Consider the following 17699-nt stretch of genomic DNA (forward strand, 5'->3'; position numbering starts at 1 on the left):
GATTTATGAGATTTTTGTATTTTTATGTACTAGTATAACACACCCACATTCTTTAAAGTCATAGGCCACACAAATTTGCCACAGAATAACTGTGAAAAAGAAAAATCGCTAGAACAAAATTAAATAACCTGTTAAACATGAAAGTATTATGCAATCATTTAAGACATGTCTTCGTATAAAGAACCTTTTCACATAAAGGGTTCTTTAAAATTGAGTCAAGAACCCAGAAACCAACTGAACCTGTTTTAAGAGTGTATACACAGACATACTGTACATACGCTTTGTGTGTGTGTGTGTGTGTGTGTGTGTGTGTGTGTGTGTGTGTGGTCCAGGTAAACCCTACGTTATGAGGACAAAATGTCCCCACATGTCCCCGAAATCCTTGTCTGTGTGGGACATTTTTTGGTCCCCATGAGGACAAAAGCCTATAAATCAGACTAAATTATGTTTTTTTAATGTAAAAGTGCAGAAAGTTGTCTGTGATGGGAAGGTTTAGGGGTATGGGATAGAATATACAGTTTGTACAGTACAAAAATCATTTTGTTTATGGAAAGTCCCCATAAAACATGAAAACACAACATTGTGTGTGCATGTGTGTGTGTGTGTGTGTGTGTGTGTGTGTGTGTGTGTGTGTGTGTGTGTGTGTGTGTGTGTGTGCGTGTGTGTGTGTGCGTGTGTGTGTGTGTGTGTGTGTGTGTGTGTGTGTGTGTGCACGCGTAAGTGGAGAAATAAATAATGTTTTCATACTAATTATAATATTTTATTCAATGATACAGAACTACTATTGTATGAAGCATTGATCTATTTAAACTATTTGTATAAGTGGTATAAAGTTCTGCTGCTCAATAGAATTAATTTTCTATAGGATTAGTTGATCTTCAGGGCTCGAGTGGGTTTAGTCTGATCCCTCATTCCACAGCATGTCCAGTATGTAAAACACCAAACAATTAGAGACGGACAAACACAAGCTTTTCCGTCAGTCCCAGGAGAAAGTTCCTCCATTGTTTTTGTTTGGTAGCGGTAAAGATTCTCCCAAGGGAGAGTTATCTTTTGTCTTTCTCTCGTTAATTATGAAGGCCCACGAGGGAAGTGGGCTCATTAGAGCCGGGCAGAGAGTAGGGAGGTTCTTGAATAGCTAATGAACTCATTTGCTCCCTGGAATCTCTCACACCACATTTATGTCCAGCTCACTGGGGTGATGCCAAGAAAGAGCCAGAAAATAAAACCTGTATGGTTCAGTAGTTGGCTTAGGACGCAGATGCACTATAACACTTCACTAGAAATGGTGTTGTTGTCCTCTGGTTTCTTATATAGTTTTTATGATCTCATCTAATCAGGTATAATAAAAAGGTTCCAGTTATTTTCTATTCCATGCACCCTTCATTAATCTTGTGTCTTTGAGTTTGCTCAGGAGTTGCTGAATTAATGTGTGAATGGACTGGATTATTCTAGACATAATCTGTTGTGACATTTGTTTGCCTACCCAGACTTGCTGCTCCGCTAAACCATTCTCTGAACACTGTTTTAGGATCTGATACTGTGGTGCCACTGAGCAGCTTTATCATCTGTCTACAGGGTGCGAAGACCGAATTAAGCACGCAGGCTTTTCTCCCCAGCATTGTTAATGATTAATGTTTACAACTGAAGGACAGTAATAGCCAGTGATGCACTAGACAAAGGTCTCATATATCATATATTGTTCGCTCATTTGAAGAACGCCACTTGTCGGAATAGCACTATAAGAGCAGATTGGGCACGGTAAGTCTTCATCAACCATATCATTTTTCTCTTATTATATCTATTTATATTCAGTTACTGGCATTTAGAACAATAGCCTATATCCGGAATAAACTTTAATTCGCATAGATTACTTTTTCATGAATGATGGGTTTGTACTGAGATTTAATTCAATTTTGATTGCAGACTGATAATGTCTTGACAAATCTAATCTCATAGTCAAGGAGAAATATTTGAGATTTAAAAAATAAATAATTTGTGATTTTATTTAGTTATTGGTATTCTAAATGAAAAATCGGTGCAAGTATGTTATTTATGATATTCAACCATTCCAGGGCTTGAAATGTAAGAAGTCCCGAAAAATAAAAAAGACAGATTTTGTTACTATTAATTAGTTAGTTACTATTAATAAGGTATTGTGCTTTCTTTTTGTTTCATAACATTTGATAAATAAACCACTATAGCAAAATTATAAAAGTTCTATCTTCTATAATTTTGGAGGTGGAACTGTTTTGCATTCAGTGGTGATATTGTGTTTCGTTTCTTTGATATTACAGCTTTATAGACAGACATGGGGAGGATGGGGACTCCTTTACTTCTCCTTTTCAGTTTTTTAGCTTCTGGTGAGTATCTGAGAATTAGTCAGTGTCCATTTCATATCAATAAGATGTGACTTGTTATAATGTACTAGCTCAAAGTCCAAATCTAACAATGATAGTCTTGACTGGAGAGAAGCCAATGTGATTAAGTTTCACTGTCATTTACAGAGAAGAACTCGAAAACTTGGTTCTTTAAAATAAGATTTGTTTTCTTACAATTGCTTTCTTATGACTCACATGCTGGTTCATATTTGTGTTTTCTGCAGCGTATTGTAATTCTGTTCCTGTGATTAACATGGCTCTGGTAGAGCTGAGAGAAGATCTTGGAGTAGGTCTGTACACCAGCCCTAGTTTCAGTCTCTCAACTCTTAAACTCAATCCCATTTTGCATTACTTTTTATATGCCTGGATGTGACATTTTCCCAATGATCTATTAACCTGACAGGTAAAGTGGCATTTCAAATTATTGCATCTGATCCGGATGATGACCCTCTAACATATGGCATCACTGGAACCGACGCTACCTATTTTGACGTCAACAAAGCGACTGGTGAAGTCAAGATCAAGAGTCAGCTGGACAGAGAGGTAGCCAGTTAGTTAAGATTTTAAAGGTCTGCCTTCTATTTCTGAATTGAGATGAAGGACAAAAATTGGGAATAATTTCCACAACAATTGTATAATAATTACTCTTCATGAAAGACAATATGTTAAGTTTGTGAATGTCTGTGTTTTCTTTCAGTCAAAAGACCTCTTACTCGTACAGGTTGTGGTGAATGATGGCGTTTATGCGGATGTAAGTTGGGAATATGAAAGTATTACAATGGTCATAAAATTCACTTTCCTGTAGCCTATCCTAATATGTACCTCTGCCCTTTTAGGTGACAAAAAGCGTTTATATTCCTGTGATAGATGCTAATGATAACGCGCCTTTATTCCATGGTCTGCCCTACAACGTAGAGGTCTTAGAGGTGAGTTTATCATGAGCCCTTTATCCTGTGGTATAATATGTAAAAATGGATTCTGTAACTGCTTCCTTCATTGAAGACAATGTTCCTTCAATGTAACAACTTTTGTCATTTAGCCTACTCACCATCTTGTCTTCCACAACAGGGTCGTTGCTTGGGTTGGAAAAATATATACAATGAAATTATATACTAAAAATATATAGGCCCTACGCTAAATTTACATGTTCAAGTTGTAAACTCTGCAATGTTTTTATTAGCATAGACGGTTTGTTGAAATCTTACGATTGACAACAGCCCCATCTACTGGCCAGAACAGGTACAGTTTAAAATGTGTTTTAAAAACGCGGCGCTCAGGATGCTAGGCAAAAAGCGAGTATAATAAAAGCATCCAATATTATTTGAGTACTATATTTCACCAGTATTTTTTTTTTTTTTAGTCATTGCTCATTGCATACCTTAAATTTATTTTTTCAGCGTTCAGAGTGTTATGAGTATGTCAGTTTACGTTGCGCACAGTTTCTTGTGGATTAGTGCGTTCTTGTGAATAAATGTTCTATATTTTATGTTATATCACAAGTAAACGTACAGTAGGTCTGCAATGTTTGTGGAATGTGCTTTACTGAGCGGAAAAAGATAGCAAATCGCTCTGTTAGCTGCAGATTACTGCTACAGCATGAAAGCCACAGAATATAACATTTAATAAGCCTATTAAAATCTTAATGTTTTAGGCCTATTATTATCATTATTAGGCATACACAGCAGTCATAAATCATTACAGTTCAATTCTAATTTATTTGTTGAAACCTGGAAGCCTTCGAGATTACACATCTTTATTATTTTTTTCATTAAACAATATTTATAATTGAATTATTAATTTTCTCGTTATTCATTAAAATGCATTATCAGCATCATAGTGCATAACAGTCATTGCCATTCAAGTCTTATTATAACTGGTAAAACCTGAAAGCCCAAAAAAAACAAAATATCAATATTGTTTATTTTCTAGACAGTATACAATATTATATCACCCAATATTACACACCGCCTAAATACTACTGCCACTGGGTTTGAACGAATCATTATTTTGTGAACTAGATCTGGTTGATCCGTGATTCATTCACAAATCCTCCTATTCTCGACGTGCATTTAGAAGTAAACAACTCACTTTATCCAAATAGTGTAAAACGACAAATTTAAGTCTGAATGACAGAAGACTGGTATCGTATAGACCTTTGATATTTTTATGGTGCAGTTGAGTCCACTTTGAAGCTTGAAAGTTTCAGTCAACATAATTTAACTGAAAGTATATTATTCTGCATCTTCTGCGGAAGAAAGTCAAACGAGTTCAGGACAACATGAGTGTGAGTAAATGCTGACCGAATCTAATCGTTTAAGAGGAGTTGAGGTTTACAAGCTGTGATGGTGTTGATCTTGTGTGAATGTGAGCTGGGCTAATTCTGTCTGTAATCAACTCCAATTTAACTTTACTCTTTGTCTCTGAGCAAAGAGTAATCTCCAAGAATTGACTATGTGTGTCAGTTTATTTTTATACATGATGTTTTCCTATTCTCTCCTTCAGAATGTAGCTACGGGCAGTGAACTGTTCAGAGTCAACGCCACAGATAAGGATTTTGGCCAAGCTTCTATAGTGTCCTACAAAATTGATGAAGTATGTTCCCTTCCATGGCATAAATTGCATTTTCACTCTCACATTAATTGTATTCATAACACAGTATGTTTGTCTTAGGTGGTACCGGATGACGGGATTATCCTGTTTTCAATTTCTGCGACCTCTGGAACTGTTGTCCTGCTGGGAGCTTTAAACTACACTGGGAAAAGCCCTTTCTATCAGATACGAATCATTGCATCTGTGAGTATTTATTTGTGAAGTAATCGTATTTAGATAAGTGATGGGCTGTTTTAAAAAATGATTGAGGGAAGATATCTGTGTATGGAATGCACAATCAAGTAGTAAATAATTCTTACAAGCAAAACAAGAAAAAAGCAATCTGAAAATCTACATACATTGACTGTGTCATGTGCTAAGTGTCCATTGGTTTTGTCAGGATGGTGGTGGAAGATTGGATGGTAAAGACGTGGTTCAATCCACAGCAGCATTTGCATTCATTACGGTTAAAGATGTGGCGAATATCAACCCACAGTTTCTGAATTTACCTAACTTTGCTACTATTGCTGAGAATTCGAATGTGGTGAGTGGTGTATTTTTTGTTTTTAAATTAATTTTGTCATGCTGTACTTTACTACTTGTACATCACATGCAAAAAATCAATGCTAAATGCAAATAATAAAATTAAATATAAAATTAAATTAAATTAAAAAAAGAAAAAAGCACTTGCAAAATAAAGACAGACCCACAAATTTGTTTTAAGTTTTCAACCTTAATTGACTATGCAGTTCATATTAATACATTTCAATATTTATTTCAGTGTTACTTTGTAAGCTAAACAGTTTTGGTACTGTGTTTGGGTACCGCTTGATGTCTAATGTAAAATCTGGATCACAAAGCAAAAACATCTGAGATCCACTGGTGTAATATATATATATAAATGACCTCTCACCGTTGACCCTCACCATATGCTGCTCCATCTCAGGGTGCGCCAGTCTTTACTGCGAGAGCCATAGATCCAGACACTGGGATCAATGACGAAATCCTCTACAGCATTGAAAGTGAGTCAGCTGGAAATTTTATTTTAAAGATGCGCTTGAAATTTGAAATATGAACTTTATATTTTGTCTCTAAAATTGTAAAAATACTCCATTCACTCTGTTACCCATCATTAAGATATATTAAGTAGTTTGGGACACCCTTAATAAAACAGCTTTTTCTTGGCCAATTAAATGACCTTTTGTCTCTATTATTTTGTCCTTTTAAACAGATACTAATGCACCAGACCTGTTCCAAATCGAGGAGAAGACTGGTGAAATATCTGTCAAAACTCAATTTGACCGTGAGGAGTTACTGCATATAAATACTACTGTAGTACTGCGCATAAAGGTGAGTTTACTGACTACTGAATTTGATGGTATCCTGTTATCATAATATCAGAGTGATTACTATTTGACGGCAAACCAATAGCACTATATACTTTTAACTTTCAAATTTAAGTACCTATCATATTCTTTGATTTCTATGAACTGCACTTTTTTTATTTTTTGCTCATTTGTTTTCTTCCTGTACTTCAGGCACGTGAGACACACCATAATGTGGATGGAGTATTTGCGAGTACAGTATCAGATTTAGAGATTTCTATTGGCGACATCAATGACAACGGCCCTGAATTTTATGAGTGTGAGAGTGAAACCTGCACAAAGAAAAACAGCTTCACAGGCAAGGTTGATGAGCATTCATCTGCAGCACTGGCAGTAAATGATCTGAATATAAGAGTCAAAGATCCAGACCAGGTTTGTAGTTACAACACTTGGATGGTTTCTTCTGAGAAGATTCTGTGTTTTTTTTTTTTTAGTTTTATTGAAATGATGACTGTTATGTTGTTTTATTTGTTGATGTTTAACTTATTTATGATCCAGGGGCAAAACAGCAGGTTTAATCTCGAACTTGCTGGACCCGATAAGGATGCGTTCCATGTCAGTCCCAGCTATGGGTTGGGAGACAGTCTTGTACAAGTGACAATAAGAGATTCTCTTGCTGTTGATTATGAGAAGAAGACAGTAATGTATGTTCAGGTATGTATTTGAAGGTGTGTCTCTGGAGATTAACCAATTAAGATAACCAGTCTATTACTTTGGAAGATGCCAGAATTATCTTAGTGAAAAGGACTTTGCCTATTTAAGATCAATTACTTTTAGAGTGATTACAGATATTGAAGAGCATGCCAGGAACAAATATTGGGGACTTTACTGTTTTAAGTTAATCGCATCTACTTGGAAACCAGGAAATGTTTGATTATTTTAAACTGCATGGCAATTACGTCTGTAACTAGCCATAAAACAACAACAATTAACTTTATGCAAGTAGTATAATGTATATTATTTGAAGAGAAAATTTTGTATCACAGCATTGGATGTTTCAGTCTTTGAGTTCACTACTTTGAATTTCACTTCTATGGTTCACAACATTTTAACTGAACTATTTTCATTGGTGAAGTCAAAATGATTTAAAAAAAAAATAGCTGTCCATATTTTGTCAAAAATGTTAGTTACTCTAAATTAACTTTAGTTTATTTTTATTATTTATTGCGAGTTTAGGATGAGACTATCTATTTTCCTAAACATAGTCAAACAGGGGTAGTGTTCAGAAAACCTCTTTGTAGTAGAAAAACAATGTACTTTACCAATCAAAAAACAACTTTTGAATCAAAATTATGATAAAATGCACTTTTTATGCTTTATTATATCTTCCTAGATTATTGCTAAAGATGCCAGTGCAGACTTCACCTCTACAGCCTCTGTCACCATTAACATCAATGATATAAATGACAACTTTCCTAAATTTGAGGAGGAGTTTTATAATGCAGATGTTTTTGAACACTGTAAAGATGGAACTTTTGTGGCTACCATTACTGTAAGTGCACTTGCTTTTTACCTTTATCTTGTCGTGGTGAGTAAAATTGTATCTTGCACTCACTAATGTTCTGCTTTGACAGGCAACAGATGACGATGCCTTGGATGATGGCAAAATCACTTACAGATTGATGCCAGAAAGCATGTATGTTGAATATTCAGTCTGATATCATTTGGTTAAGCCAAAATTATTTACTTAGTCAGTGCAAGATTCTAGCTAAATATGTGACTGTGTGATTTATGATTTAAATGTATTTAAATCATACTGGAGCATAAAAAAGATTAAGATGACTTCAAATGTTTTTTCTATTTTTTCCTTCTCAAATTGACTTTAGGCGGTCGTTATTTGATGTCTATGAAAATAATGGAACTATCTATGTAAAAAATGGATCACGTCTTGACTGGGAAGGCACCAATTCCTACTCACCCACCCTGCAGGCCTTAGATTCAAAACGCCAGATTGGTAGCATTGTTGTGATGATCGACATTATGGATATTAATGATCAGACACCAGAGATGAACAGAGAAGTTTATGAGGCCTATGTAAAAGAGAACAACAATTTTGAGCTTCAAATTAAGGTGACTTTATGGATGTAACTTTGTTTGAAAAAGCAGCGTAGACATCTCAAATGATGAAAACAAATTGTGTGAATGTTCTGTATGACACTTTTATCTATGTACCTACCATGTAATAGAAGTCTCCTTATTTTCTAAGACCTATTTTTGTATTTTTGATAGGCTATAGACGGAGATAAGCCAAATACGCCAAACAGCAAAATCCAGTATCACATTAAGGACAGCTTTTTCAGTAGTAACTTCACCATAGACCCGGACACTGGTTTGCTTAAAAACAATGGTCAGTTGGACCGTGAAGCCATGGACCCTCTTCTAAAGGGTGTAATTGATTTGACGGTGCTCGCTTCAGACATGGGCACACCATCCCTTTCCTCATCAGCCAATGTGACCATCAACATTGAGGTGAGAATCCGGCATGTATACAGTTAGAGATGTAACTACTTCATGCAAGTGTCCCCGCAAAGCAAATTTAGTTAAGCTGAATTTGACCATTTATTGATGTGACTTCGCAATTATACGTATACATTTTAAATGTGTATACCTTTGCATATATTTATAATTCAATAATATAATTAATTAACTTTAATTTTTCTTTCTATTTTTCCCAGGATGAAAATGACAATCCTCCACAGTTCCTGGATCCTACTCCCAAACCCTTTCATGTAAAGGAAAGTGAAAGAGGCAAGTAGAGTTTAGTGCTTTTTCTGATCAAATTTCATTACGATTTTAAGTAATTATTTCTATAAAATTATGTTCAATACCTACGTGATTTGCAAAATATCTTGTGAAAACCGACACTTCTTGTTGTCCCTTTTAGGCATATTGGTTGGCTCTCTGCTGGCTAGCGACGCCGACCAAACGGACTTTAATAACCGCATCATTTTCAGCATCACTGATGGCAGTTTTGGGAGTTTCATAATATTTTCTGAGTCCCTCAGTGAAGGTTACAGAGGCAACATCACGGTGGATCCTGCAGTTGAGCTGGACTACGAAAGTGACCGCAAGACTTTCAATCTGAAGGTGGAGGCCTCAGACTTGGGTCAAAACAAGGCTGCAATTGAAGTGCAAGTGATAGTGGATGATGTTAACGACACTCCACCTGTATTCCCATCTGGCTTGATCCTGAATGTAAATGAGAACAGCAGCTTGACAGAGCCTCTGATGACAATCAAAGGCAAAGATGTGGACACCAAACACCTTCTAGAATATGAGCTTATTTCTACTGAATGCCGGTGCAATGGCACCACAGGGCCGTGTCCAGAGGAGTGGTTCAAAGTTGAGCGTAACGGCGATGTGAAAGCGATTAGCAGTTATGATATTGACTATGAGAAATGTGATAAAGTGTTCTTGACTGCCATGGTGGTGGATCTTCTAACTGAGAAGGGGGAGAACAGTACTGAAGGTGTGTTCTGTTGCTTCTTACTGTCTTAAAAATGTGCTGTCTTTCTTTCCAGCATTGGTTTTTTTTCATAGTATGTTTTGTTGTTAAAGGAATAGCTCATCTCTAAAATGTTCTAGTTTGTATCATTTTCTTTATTCCATGGAGCACAACAGGTGTTTTCCATAGAAAAAAATGGGATGATAATTTCCATTTTCCAATGTTTGCTCCATTTTGCTTTTAAATTCAATTTCTAGCTTGCCATATCATGATTGGTCATGTGACACTCCTTTGTCATCAGTGATTTCAAACTTAGAACCCTAAAAATTAAGAAAAATACAGGACTCAAACAACATGAGGATGAATTAGTATTTTTTAGGTGCACTATTCCTTCAAGTTTAACATATCACATTTTATTTTTTTTATATATATATATATATTCCCATCTCCTCTCTCATACTGACCAGTACCTTTACTACTGAGTGCATTAAATAAAATATTGTTCACCTGCTTATAGGGGTCGTGACTATTAATATTGTGGATATCAACGACAACGCCCCAGAGTTTATTGCCACACAGGATTTCTTTGGTAAAAAAATTATTATTTTTTTTTTAAATTTCACCTTGACCATGTTTTGATGTGAATTAAAGCATAAATGTATACTAAGTAAATGTATATTATGCTTTCAAAAAGTTTTAACATATTTCTGCTTCTCCAGTTGTAGTCATTGAAAAAGTAGAAAGGGGCACATCTGTCGCCAGAGTTTATGTAAGTGTAATATTTTACTCATTGACAATTTGAGGTCTCTTTATATCTGTCACTCTTTGTACTGTAATATACATTTATCCACTGTTATGTAATTAAGTCAGAATGCAATGTCTCTACGTCTCCATAAAGTATGTTCCCTGTGTTTATTTCCTCTTACCCTATTAAGGCCAAAGACAGAGACACGGATGAAAAGAACAGGAAAATCAACTTTGAAGTTACAGAAATGTTCATCGACAGTGAAGCGAGTGTCATAGAAAACTTTCTTGCTGCTGACTCTCCCGCTCAGGAAGATGCTGAAGGAATCTTCTCTACACATATAAGGTGAGAAATTAACATTTGGAACCTGTTTGTAATTCCTTTATGTAAGTCCTTATGTGATGCGATGCAACAAGTTTTCAACATCAAATTATTTGTCTGTCCACGTTGAAGGAAGTCAAAACAGAATCAGAAAGTAGAAATTGTTACATGTGCGACAGTCAAAATGTCGATGTCCCTGGTTAGGGAATAACTGATTTATTGCTTTACGCGTCACTGAGAACAAGTGATTGTAAACGCACAAAGAAACTAACTCAAGATAAACAAGCAAATGCCTCTTTATAATGTCCAGGTCCCTGCAGGCAATGACAAATAATAAAAAAGGGACATACATGGTGAAGGTGAAGGCATTTGACGGCGTTTTCAATTCCACCTCTGTGGTTGAGGTAGAGAATTTTCACCCTACAATTCATTCATTCATTCATTCATTCATTCATTCATTCATTCATTCATTCAGTCAGTCAGTCAGTCTTGTTTGTTTTGGTCAATTTCTAATTGCATTGTTTTGCAGCTTCTCACAGTTGACAGCTCCTACAGAGTCAGCCTCAGATTTAATGCGCCTGTGACTGAAGTCAATGAGAATTTGGGTAAAATCAGAAAGTAAGGATATATGAATCATGATTATAGTTTGTTTATTTATTTAATACTTTTTTTTTTTTAACAAAGATTCAGGCCAAAAAAGTAAATGTGTATGATATATCTCTTACAGTATTCTGACAAGTGCTACAAAAGCAACAGTGGAATTCTTTGGTGTAAATCCTGAGTATGGTCCTCAACGGTAAGATTCCACCACCCACATCCCCATTTATACATACAGTAAACTAAATTGAATCTCACTAAACACATGTACGGCAGAAATATCTAATTTTTTCAATTCCTTCCGATGTTGGAATTTGTAAGATCCAGCAGGTGGCGTGTACATCATAGAATAATGAATCCAAGTCGGTTTGTATTAATTTATAGATTATAGACTGAGAAATTGTCATCCTTCACTCACTCTCATGTCTTTCCAAACCTGTATGACTTTCTTTCTTCTGTGGAACAAAAAAGGAAACTTTTTTAAAGAATGTTCACCCTGCTCAGTGTTGTTGACTTAAACTATTAAAGTAGTTTTTGTTAACTGAAATAAAATATAAATATTAGATGAAAAAAAAAACATACTAAAAACTTAATTACTATAAAGCTGAAATAAAAATAAAGCTAAATAGGAATATTAAAAAAAACGCAATTAACATGACATAAGGAAATATCAGAATTACTCAAACTAAAAGTACTGTGAAAGCTTAAAAAAGATTTATATGTGAATTAAAAATATGAATAAACACTATAATAGTATATAAATATAACTGGTTTTCATACAGTGAAAGCAAAATTTGTTATGTCCTTTGCAGAGCTGATGTGACGACTGTTGTGGAGGCATATTTTGTGTTCAGAAATGGCACGGCTCTTGACTATGATGCAGTGACCTCAATCCTGAATTCAGAGGAGGTCTATAGGGAATATGGATACCAACTAACTGAGCTTGGATTTACTGGCATTGTAAGTAATTAAAAATAATAGGTTAATAATTCCCCTTTTCAAAACACATGATGAATTGTGATATTCCAAAAGTTAAGCATGAAGGCCAACATTGTTGTTCAAAACATTAAGCATTAAATTTTTTTTAAATCATTTTTTTTTTATTCCCTTAACAGTCGACAACCATTACTGAGTCTGAAGGAAACAAGACAGACTTATTCATCATGATTGGTTTGATGGCTGCACTGGCGATCGTTCTTGTTGTGACAACCACCTCACTCGTGTGTATCAGAAGAAAGTAAGAACTGCTGAATTACCACCCATTATAGTTTAATGATGTTAAAGAAACACTCACTGTTGCGTTTGCATGATGCTTGATGCATGATGCTCCATTTGTTTATATTTCACCTTTTGAGAAACTTTAAAGCCAGATTGTAAAATGTACGATGCTAAAATTAGCAGTCATGCCTCTGAAGTTGGACAGGAAGACATTGAAGCTCATGTAGGGTGAATATAATATGCAGAGAACTTGAATGATCCCGTATGTCAGACTTGTTTCCAACATTATGCATGGAGCCAACATTATACAGTACCCTCTGACCTCAGTCTGGGTCACAAACAGTACAAATCTGCTAACTAGTTTCAACAGATTCTAAAATAGCTCTTCTGATGTGCAGTGCACCCACACACACACGCACGAACACGCAGGAGTTACTCCATCTACAACTTTACGGTATTGGTCTCTTTTACCCTTCAGCTACAAGAGGAAACTGAAGGCAGCCAAAGCCATGAACTCAGCAGCCACTGTGGTCATACAGAATCAGAAGACCGGGCCTGTTGTTCCTGGAACCAACAAATACACCAAAGAAGGGTGAGACAGAAATAACAAGCTACCTAAAATGCTGGCCCAGTGTAATATCATTTTGAACTGGCATTCAGCAACAGGCTGGTGTATGAGATTGTCTGATATTCCACAGAGCAAACCCAGTGCTGAATATGAATATTGACACGGCCACAGACCTTGGCTTTGATGAAGATGGCTCCAGCGCAGACAGAGAGAGGTACCGTGAAAGTACACTATACCTGTACACATCAGGCTGGGGATTCACAGTATAAAAAACCGACATTTTGCATAGGAAAAAAAAGTCTCTTATGCTCACCGAGGCTGCATTTATTTGTTAAAAAATACCGTAAAAGTAATATTGTGAAATATTTTTACTTCATATAAAATGTCTTCCAAATAGAAAATAACTTTTCTATTTGAATATATTTTTAAATGTAATTTATACCTGTGATGCAAAAGCTGAAATTTCAGTGTCACATGATCCTTCAGAAATGATTCTAATATGCTGATTTGGTGCACAATAAACATTTTTTTTTATTATTATTATCAGCATTGAAAAAGGTTGTACTGCTTAATTTTTATTTTATTTTATTTTCTAGATTTTTTGATGAATAAAAGAACAGCATTTATTTTAAATAGAAATCTTTCGTAACATTATAATTGTATTCACTGTCACTTTTGATCAAATTAATACAGCCTTTTTCGGATGCGTACCACATTACTTTTATTATGTAGATATGTTGTCTACACAATATATACTGTATTATTTACTTGTTCTAAGTAAAGCATACACTTTAAAAGCATGTATATATTGTATGAGAAAAAAATGTTCAAACAGAATATTGCAAAGTAAACTTCAACTAAGTAGAAAATTACTTTATCTGGTCAAGTAAAAGTTACTTATTTTATTTGATAATTTTACTTAAGTATTCCATATGTGAAATTTACTTTCAAAATATGCGTGCAAAAACTTTTTGTAAATTTTACTTATTGTTTTTTTAGTGTATTAGTTACATAATATATCATATTTGACTGGTCTCTCAGGCAGTTTGTGATTTCAGATATTTATATTGGACAGTAAGAGGTAAAATATGATCTTATGCATATGCACGTCTGCTCTGAAATGATCTGGGCTGCATTTCCAGATAACGATGGATCTTAGCACTTACGAGCATTTTCTATGAGCGACTTTACGAACGTTCGTGTTCTTTTCACATGCGTTTCATAAAAACGCACTTAGCACCCAAGTAGCAGTGCTTCGCCTGTGCTTCACCCCAATATAGTCCCATGTCAATATCTGCCTAGGAAATCGCCTAGTCTTAATCTGCATTGCTATTTGTACTCGTTGTGAATACGCAGGCCACATATTTTTTATTTTTTATCACTTTTACTCACGACATGCTAGCTGGCAACAAAGGATTCCATTCATTATGCTAAGCTAAGCTATCGGCGGCGCTGCCAAACTAAAACAATGTATGCACTGAGACAAAAATGTGTTCGCCCACCTATCTAAATGTAGGAAAGACGGTGAATAAGCCCTATTTCAAAAAACGGTGGAGTGTTCCTTTAAGTGCTACTTAAGAGTCGCTGTCCGTATGTCAAGTTCTGAAATGTCACCTTGTAGAATGACTCGTAATTGTAGCACACGCTTGTATTTTGAAATGTTTAGCCTAATTGTTTTCATCTGATGTGCATTTTCTACGAGCACAAACCTAGCTGGTGGAGACACCAGCAAAATGGCTGAACCAAAAAAAACTAGAAAATACATTTTTCAAAAAGAGGAGATTGTTATTTTAGTCGAGGTGGAGCTATACAAACATATTATTTTCAGCAGGTTTAAGGACAGTCATACAAATAAACCAAAACCAAAATTTTGGGAGGATATTGCTAGAAAACTGACTGCAACTAGGGGCATTAAAAGATCAGGGAAGGAGGTCAGGAAGAAGTGGCATAACTTTGCCAGCCTTGCTAAAAGGAAAAGGGCACTGCAGAGGACAACATTTAATAAAACAGGTGGTGGGACCAATGATTCCCCCCTTCTTACAGCAGGGGAAGAAAAGGCCTTGTCACTACTTGGCGCAAGTGCTTCAGATGGCATTTGTGGTATTGGAATACATGGAGGAGTAGGAGTAACTCAACCTGAGCCTGAGTCAGGTCCTTCATCAGTTTCACATGCCATCTCCTAGCACCTACCATCTCCTAGTCCTCCAAACAACCCTCCCAGGCCTCAGCCTCCATCTTCAGTTGTCCAGACTGCAGCCACAACACCTCAGCAGTTTGAGAATGTTTGTTGTTGTAGTCAGGACATATGAGAGTCTCCTTACTTAACAGGGAGGAAGATGAAGAGGTGGTGGAGGAGGAGGAGAAGGACAAAGTTGGCATGGGACCAGCCAAGAAATAGACGACATGGCTGGTTTTCGTGCACGTCACCAAGTCATTGACAATTTTTTTTAGTTCATCCCTATATTTTCCCAGTCTTTGAAGCATATTACATATTTTATCATTTTTGTTGTTCATTCATTTAATTTAGAATAAATTATTTTGAATAAAAGTTAAAGACATTGACCTACACTGGTGTTTGCATGCATATTTATCTTGTCATGGAAGCCCACATTATACTGCATCTACAAAATAATTTTACAATTGTTTTGACTACAAACAATAATGTGGTCCTCCATGACAGATGAACATCTGCTTGTATTGATATGTGGGCAATAGTAGATTATTAGTTTTACTAGCAATAGTTTTAGTTTGATGATGTGGCTATTGGTGACCCCATATTTCTCAGAATCACACTGAATCACACAATGAAGCATGTTTTTGATTTTTTTTCAAGCTACATAACTGGTCCAAAATGTCTCTACTGGTAACTTGTTCCCCCATAATGTCACTTATGACTTCATACAGAAGATTTGCTTTGTGAGATTCTGATTATGCGTGTATGTTGTGTCTGTTCTGTTTTAGCCTTAACTCCCTGGACTACAACATTGACATGACCATGACAGAGAAAGACACTATGCCAATGATGGTAAATGTATTATTAAAATGAATATAATATACAGTGGGGTGCAAAAGTCTGAGGCCACTGGTGTAAAACAAACATAAATTTAAGTGAAGCAGTGAATTAACATGAATTTGATCATTTGTGTTAGTATTTATATACTTTTTTATATATTTATATTTATATACTTTTTTGCTTTAATACCAGCAGAACTCAAACTGCATGAACTCCTCAAATCAGGCTGGAGAACATGATCATCAGGTTTTACATAAACTTGTGAATATCCAAAGAGCATCTTGTGCTTCAGTGGAAGCAAAAACATCTGATCATCTGACATCAGACCAACGGCTTTCACATTGTCACGAATTTAATTAGAAATTATAGAAATAGTGTAGCATTTAAAATATTTCTTATTCTTTTTACTTTGTTTTTTTACCCTAAAAGTTTACAAAACCCTGAAGATATTTAAATCTGATTTTCAGTGTGATTGCATTCAGACTTTTGGATTCCACAGTATTTCAAGCATATTTACTTATGGTGCAAGGGTATAAATGCTTAAGGGTATAAAAAGTCTTTATAAGCTGTTTGGTTATGTATGTTTTTTGAGTGCTTATGTTTTCTGTTGTGTGATAGGTAATTGAGGAAGAAGAAGAAGAAGAGGAGGAGGATGACGACAGGAGTGGTTCTCCATACACTGAGCCTTTGGGCGCTGCATTGGCCCAGCGAGAGAAGAAGAGAGGTGCAGACAGCCCTGGTCTCACTTTTGCAAACCCTTCCATAGACACCACTGATCTCTAAAAATCAACCTCTGACCTCCACCTGTCTGCCATTTTATATGTGGTTCTGCCAAAAAGGAGAAAATTCTCAATTTCACACTATATATTCTATGTTTGGCCAAACTCTAACTCTAAACAACACCTTTAAAGTTAACCCATGACTTTGAATGCTGAATCAACAATGCACTTTGAAATGTTGAGTTGGTCGGGGGGAAAGAATTAAATGTTTGGAAAAGAACCATTCTCAATGCACTAAAAACAAGTGGTAATTCAAACAGACTTTGAAGCCTAATTTTACCTTTCATTATTTTTGTCATTATTTTTATCATCATTTTCTATTCTTTTTTCATATTGAAGTCTCATCTCCAATATGTAATACCTAATCCTTCATACTGTATAAAGTTTTGTTTTACAGAAGAATGGAACTCTTTCAAATTTTTAAAATTCTTTTTATATTATTTTCTGTCTCTGAACAAACACATAAACTGATAAAGTATAAAACTGTTTGTGTTCTCTGCCAAATATTACCTGGCACTAGCCTGCTTAGTTTAGGTCTGATCAAAACAAGCAAAAAAAAAAAAATCATATCTTGCTAAGCCAGATTGGTGTCCAGGGTGTATATATCGTAAAATGTCTATATTTGGTGTATTGTTATATGTTCAAAAATTATTATTATTTT

At 35.4% G+C, this 17699-nt stretch overlaps 1 protein-coding gene across 1 annotated transcript; it reads left to right on the forward strand.

The window, feature by feature from the left end:
• The first annotated feature begins 1516 nt into the window (after window positions 1-1516).
• cdhr2 (cadherin related family member 2) lies at window positions 1517-17580 on the forward strand. Its single transcript, XM_084133010.1, has 31 exons — window positions 1517-1758; window positions 2295-2360; window positions 2603-2668; window positions 2782-2921; window positions 3076-3129; window positions 3215-3304; window positions 4881-4970; window positions 5049-5171; window positions 5368-5511; window positions 5914-5989; window positions 6199-6317; window positions 6506-6724; window positions 6851-7006; window positions 7686-7844; window positions 7927-7988; window positions 8179-8422; window positions 8582-8821; window positions 9028-9100; window positions 9237-9821; window positions 10315-10386; window positions 10517-10566; window positions 10733-10887; window positions 11174-11267; window positions 11393-11481; window positions 11591-11659; window positions 12273-12420; window positions 12576-12697; window positions 13157-13270; window positions 13377-13460; window positions 16208-16271; window positions 16878-17580. Exons 2-31 carry the CDS (start codon window positions 2309-2311, stop codon window positions 17040-17042), a joined length of 3918 nt encoding a protein of 1305 aa, XP_083989136.1. The 5' UTR covers window positions 1517-1758; window positions 2295-2308; the 3' UTR covers window positions 17043-17580.
• Window positions 17581-17699: the final 119 nt, after the last annotated feature.

Source organism: Abramis brama (genome assembly GCF_963993115.1).
Source record: "Abramis brama genome assembly, chromosome: 13".
In the NCBI taxonomy this organism is placed as follows: domain Eukaryota; kingdom Metazoa; phylum Chordata; class Actinopteri; order Cypriniformes; family Leuciscidae; genus Abramis; species Abramis brama.

What these genes read in the sequence shown, in the direction of transcription:
- cdhr2 (XM_084133010.1), top strand. Translation starts at nt 2,309, where the DNA reads ATGGGGAGGATGGGGACTCCTTTACTTCTCCTTTTCAGTTTTTTAGCT. An exon ending in ATGATGGCGTTTATGCGGAT is followed by an intron (nt 3,130 to 3,214) that starts GTAAGTTGGGAA and finishes CTGCCCTTTTAG; the next exon opens with GTGACAAAAAGCGTTTATAT. An exon ending in GGGGGAGAACAGTACTGAAG is followed by an intron (nt 9,822 to 10,314) that starts GTGTGTTCTGTT and finishes ACCTGCTTATAG; the next exon opens with GGGTCGTGACTATTAATATT.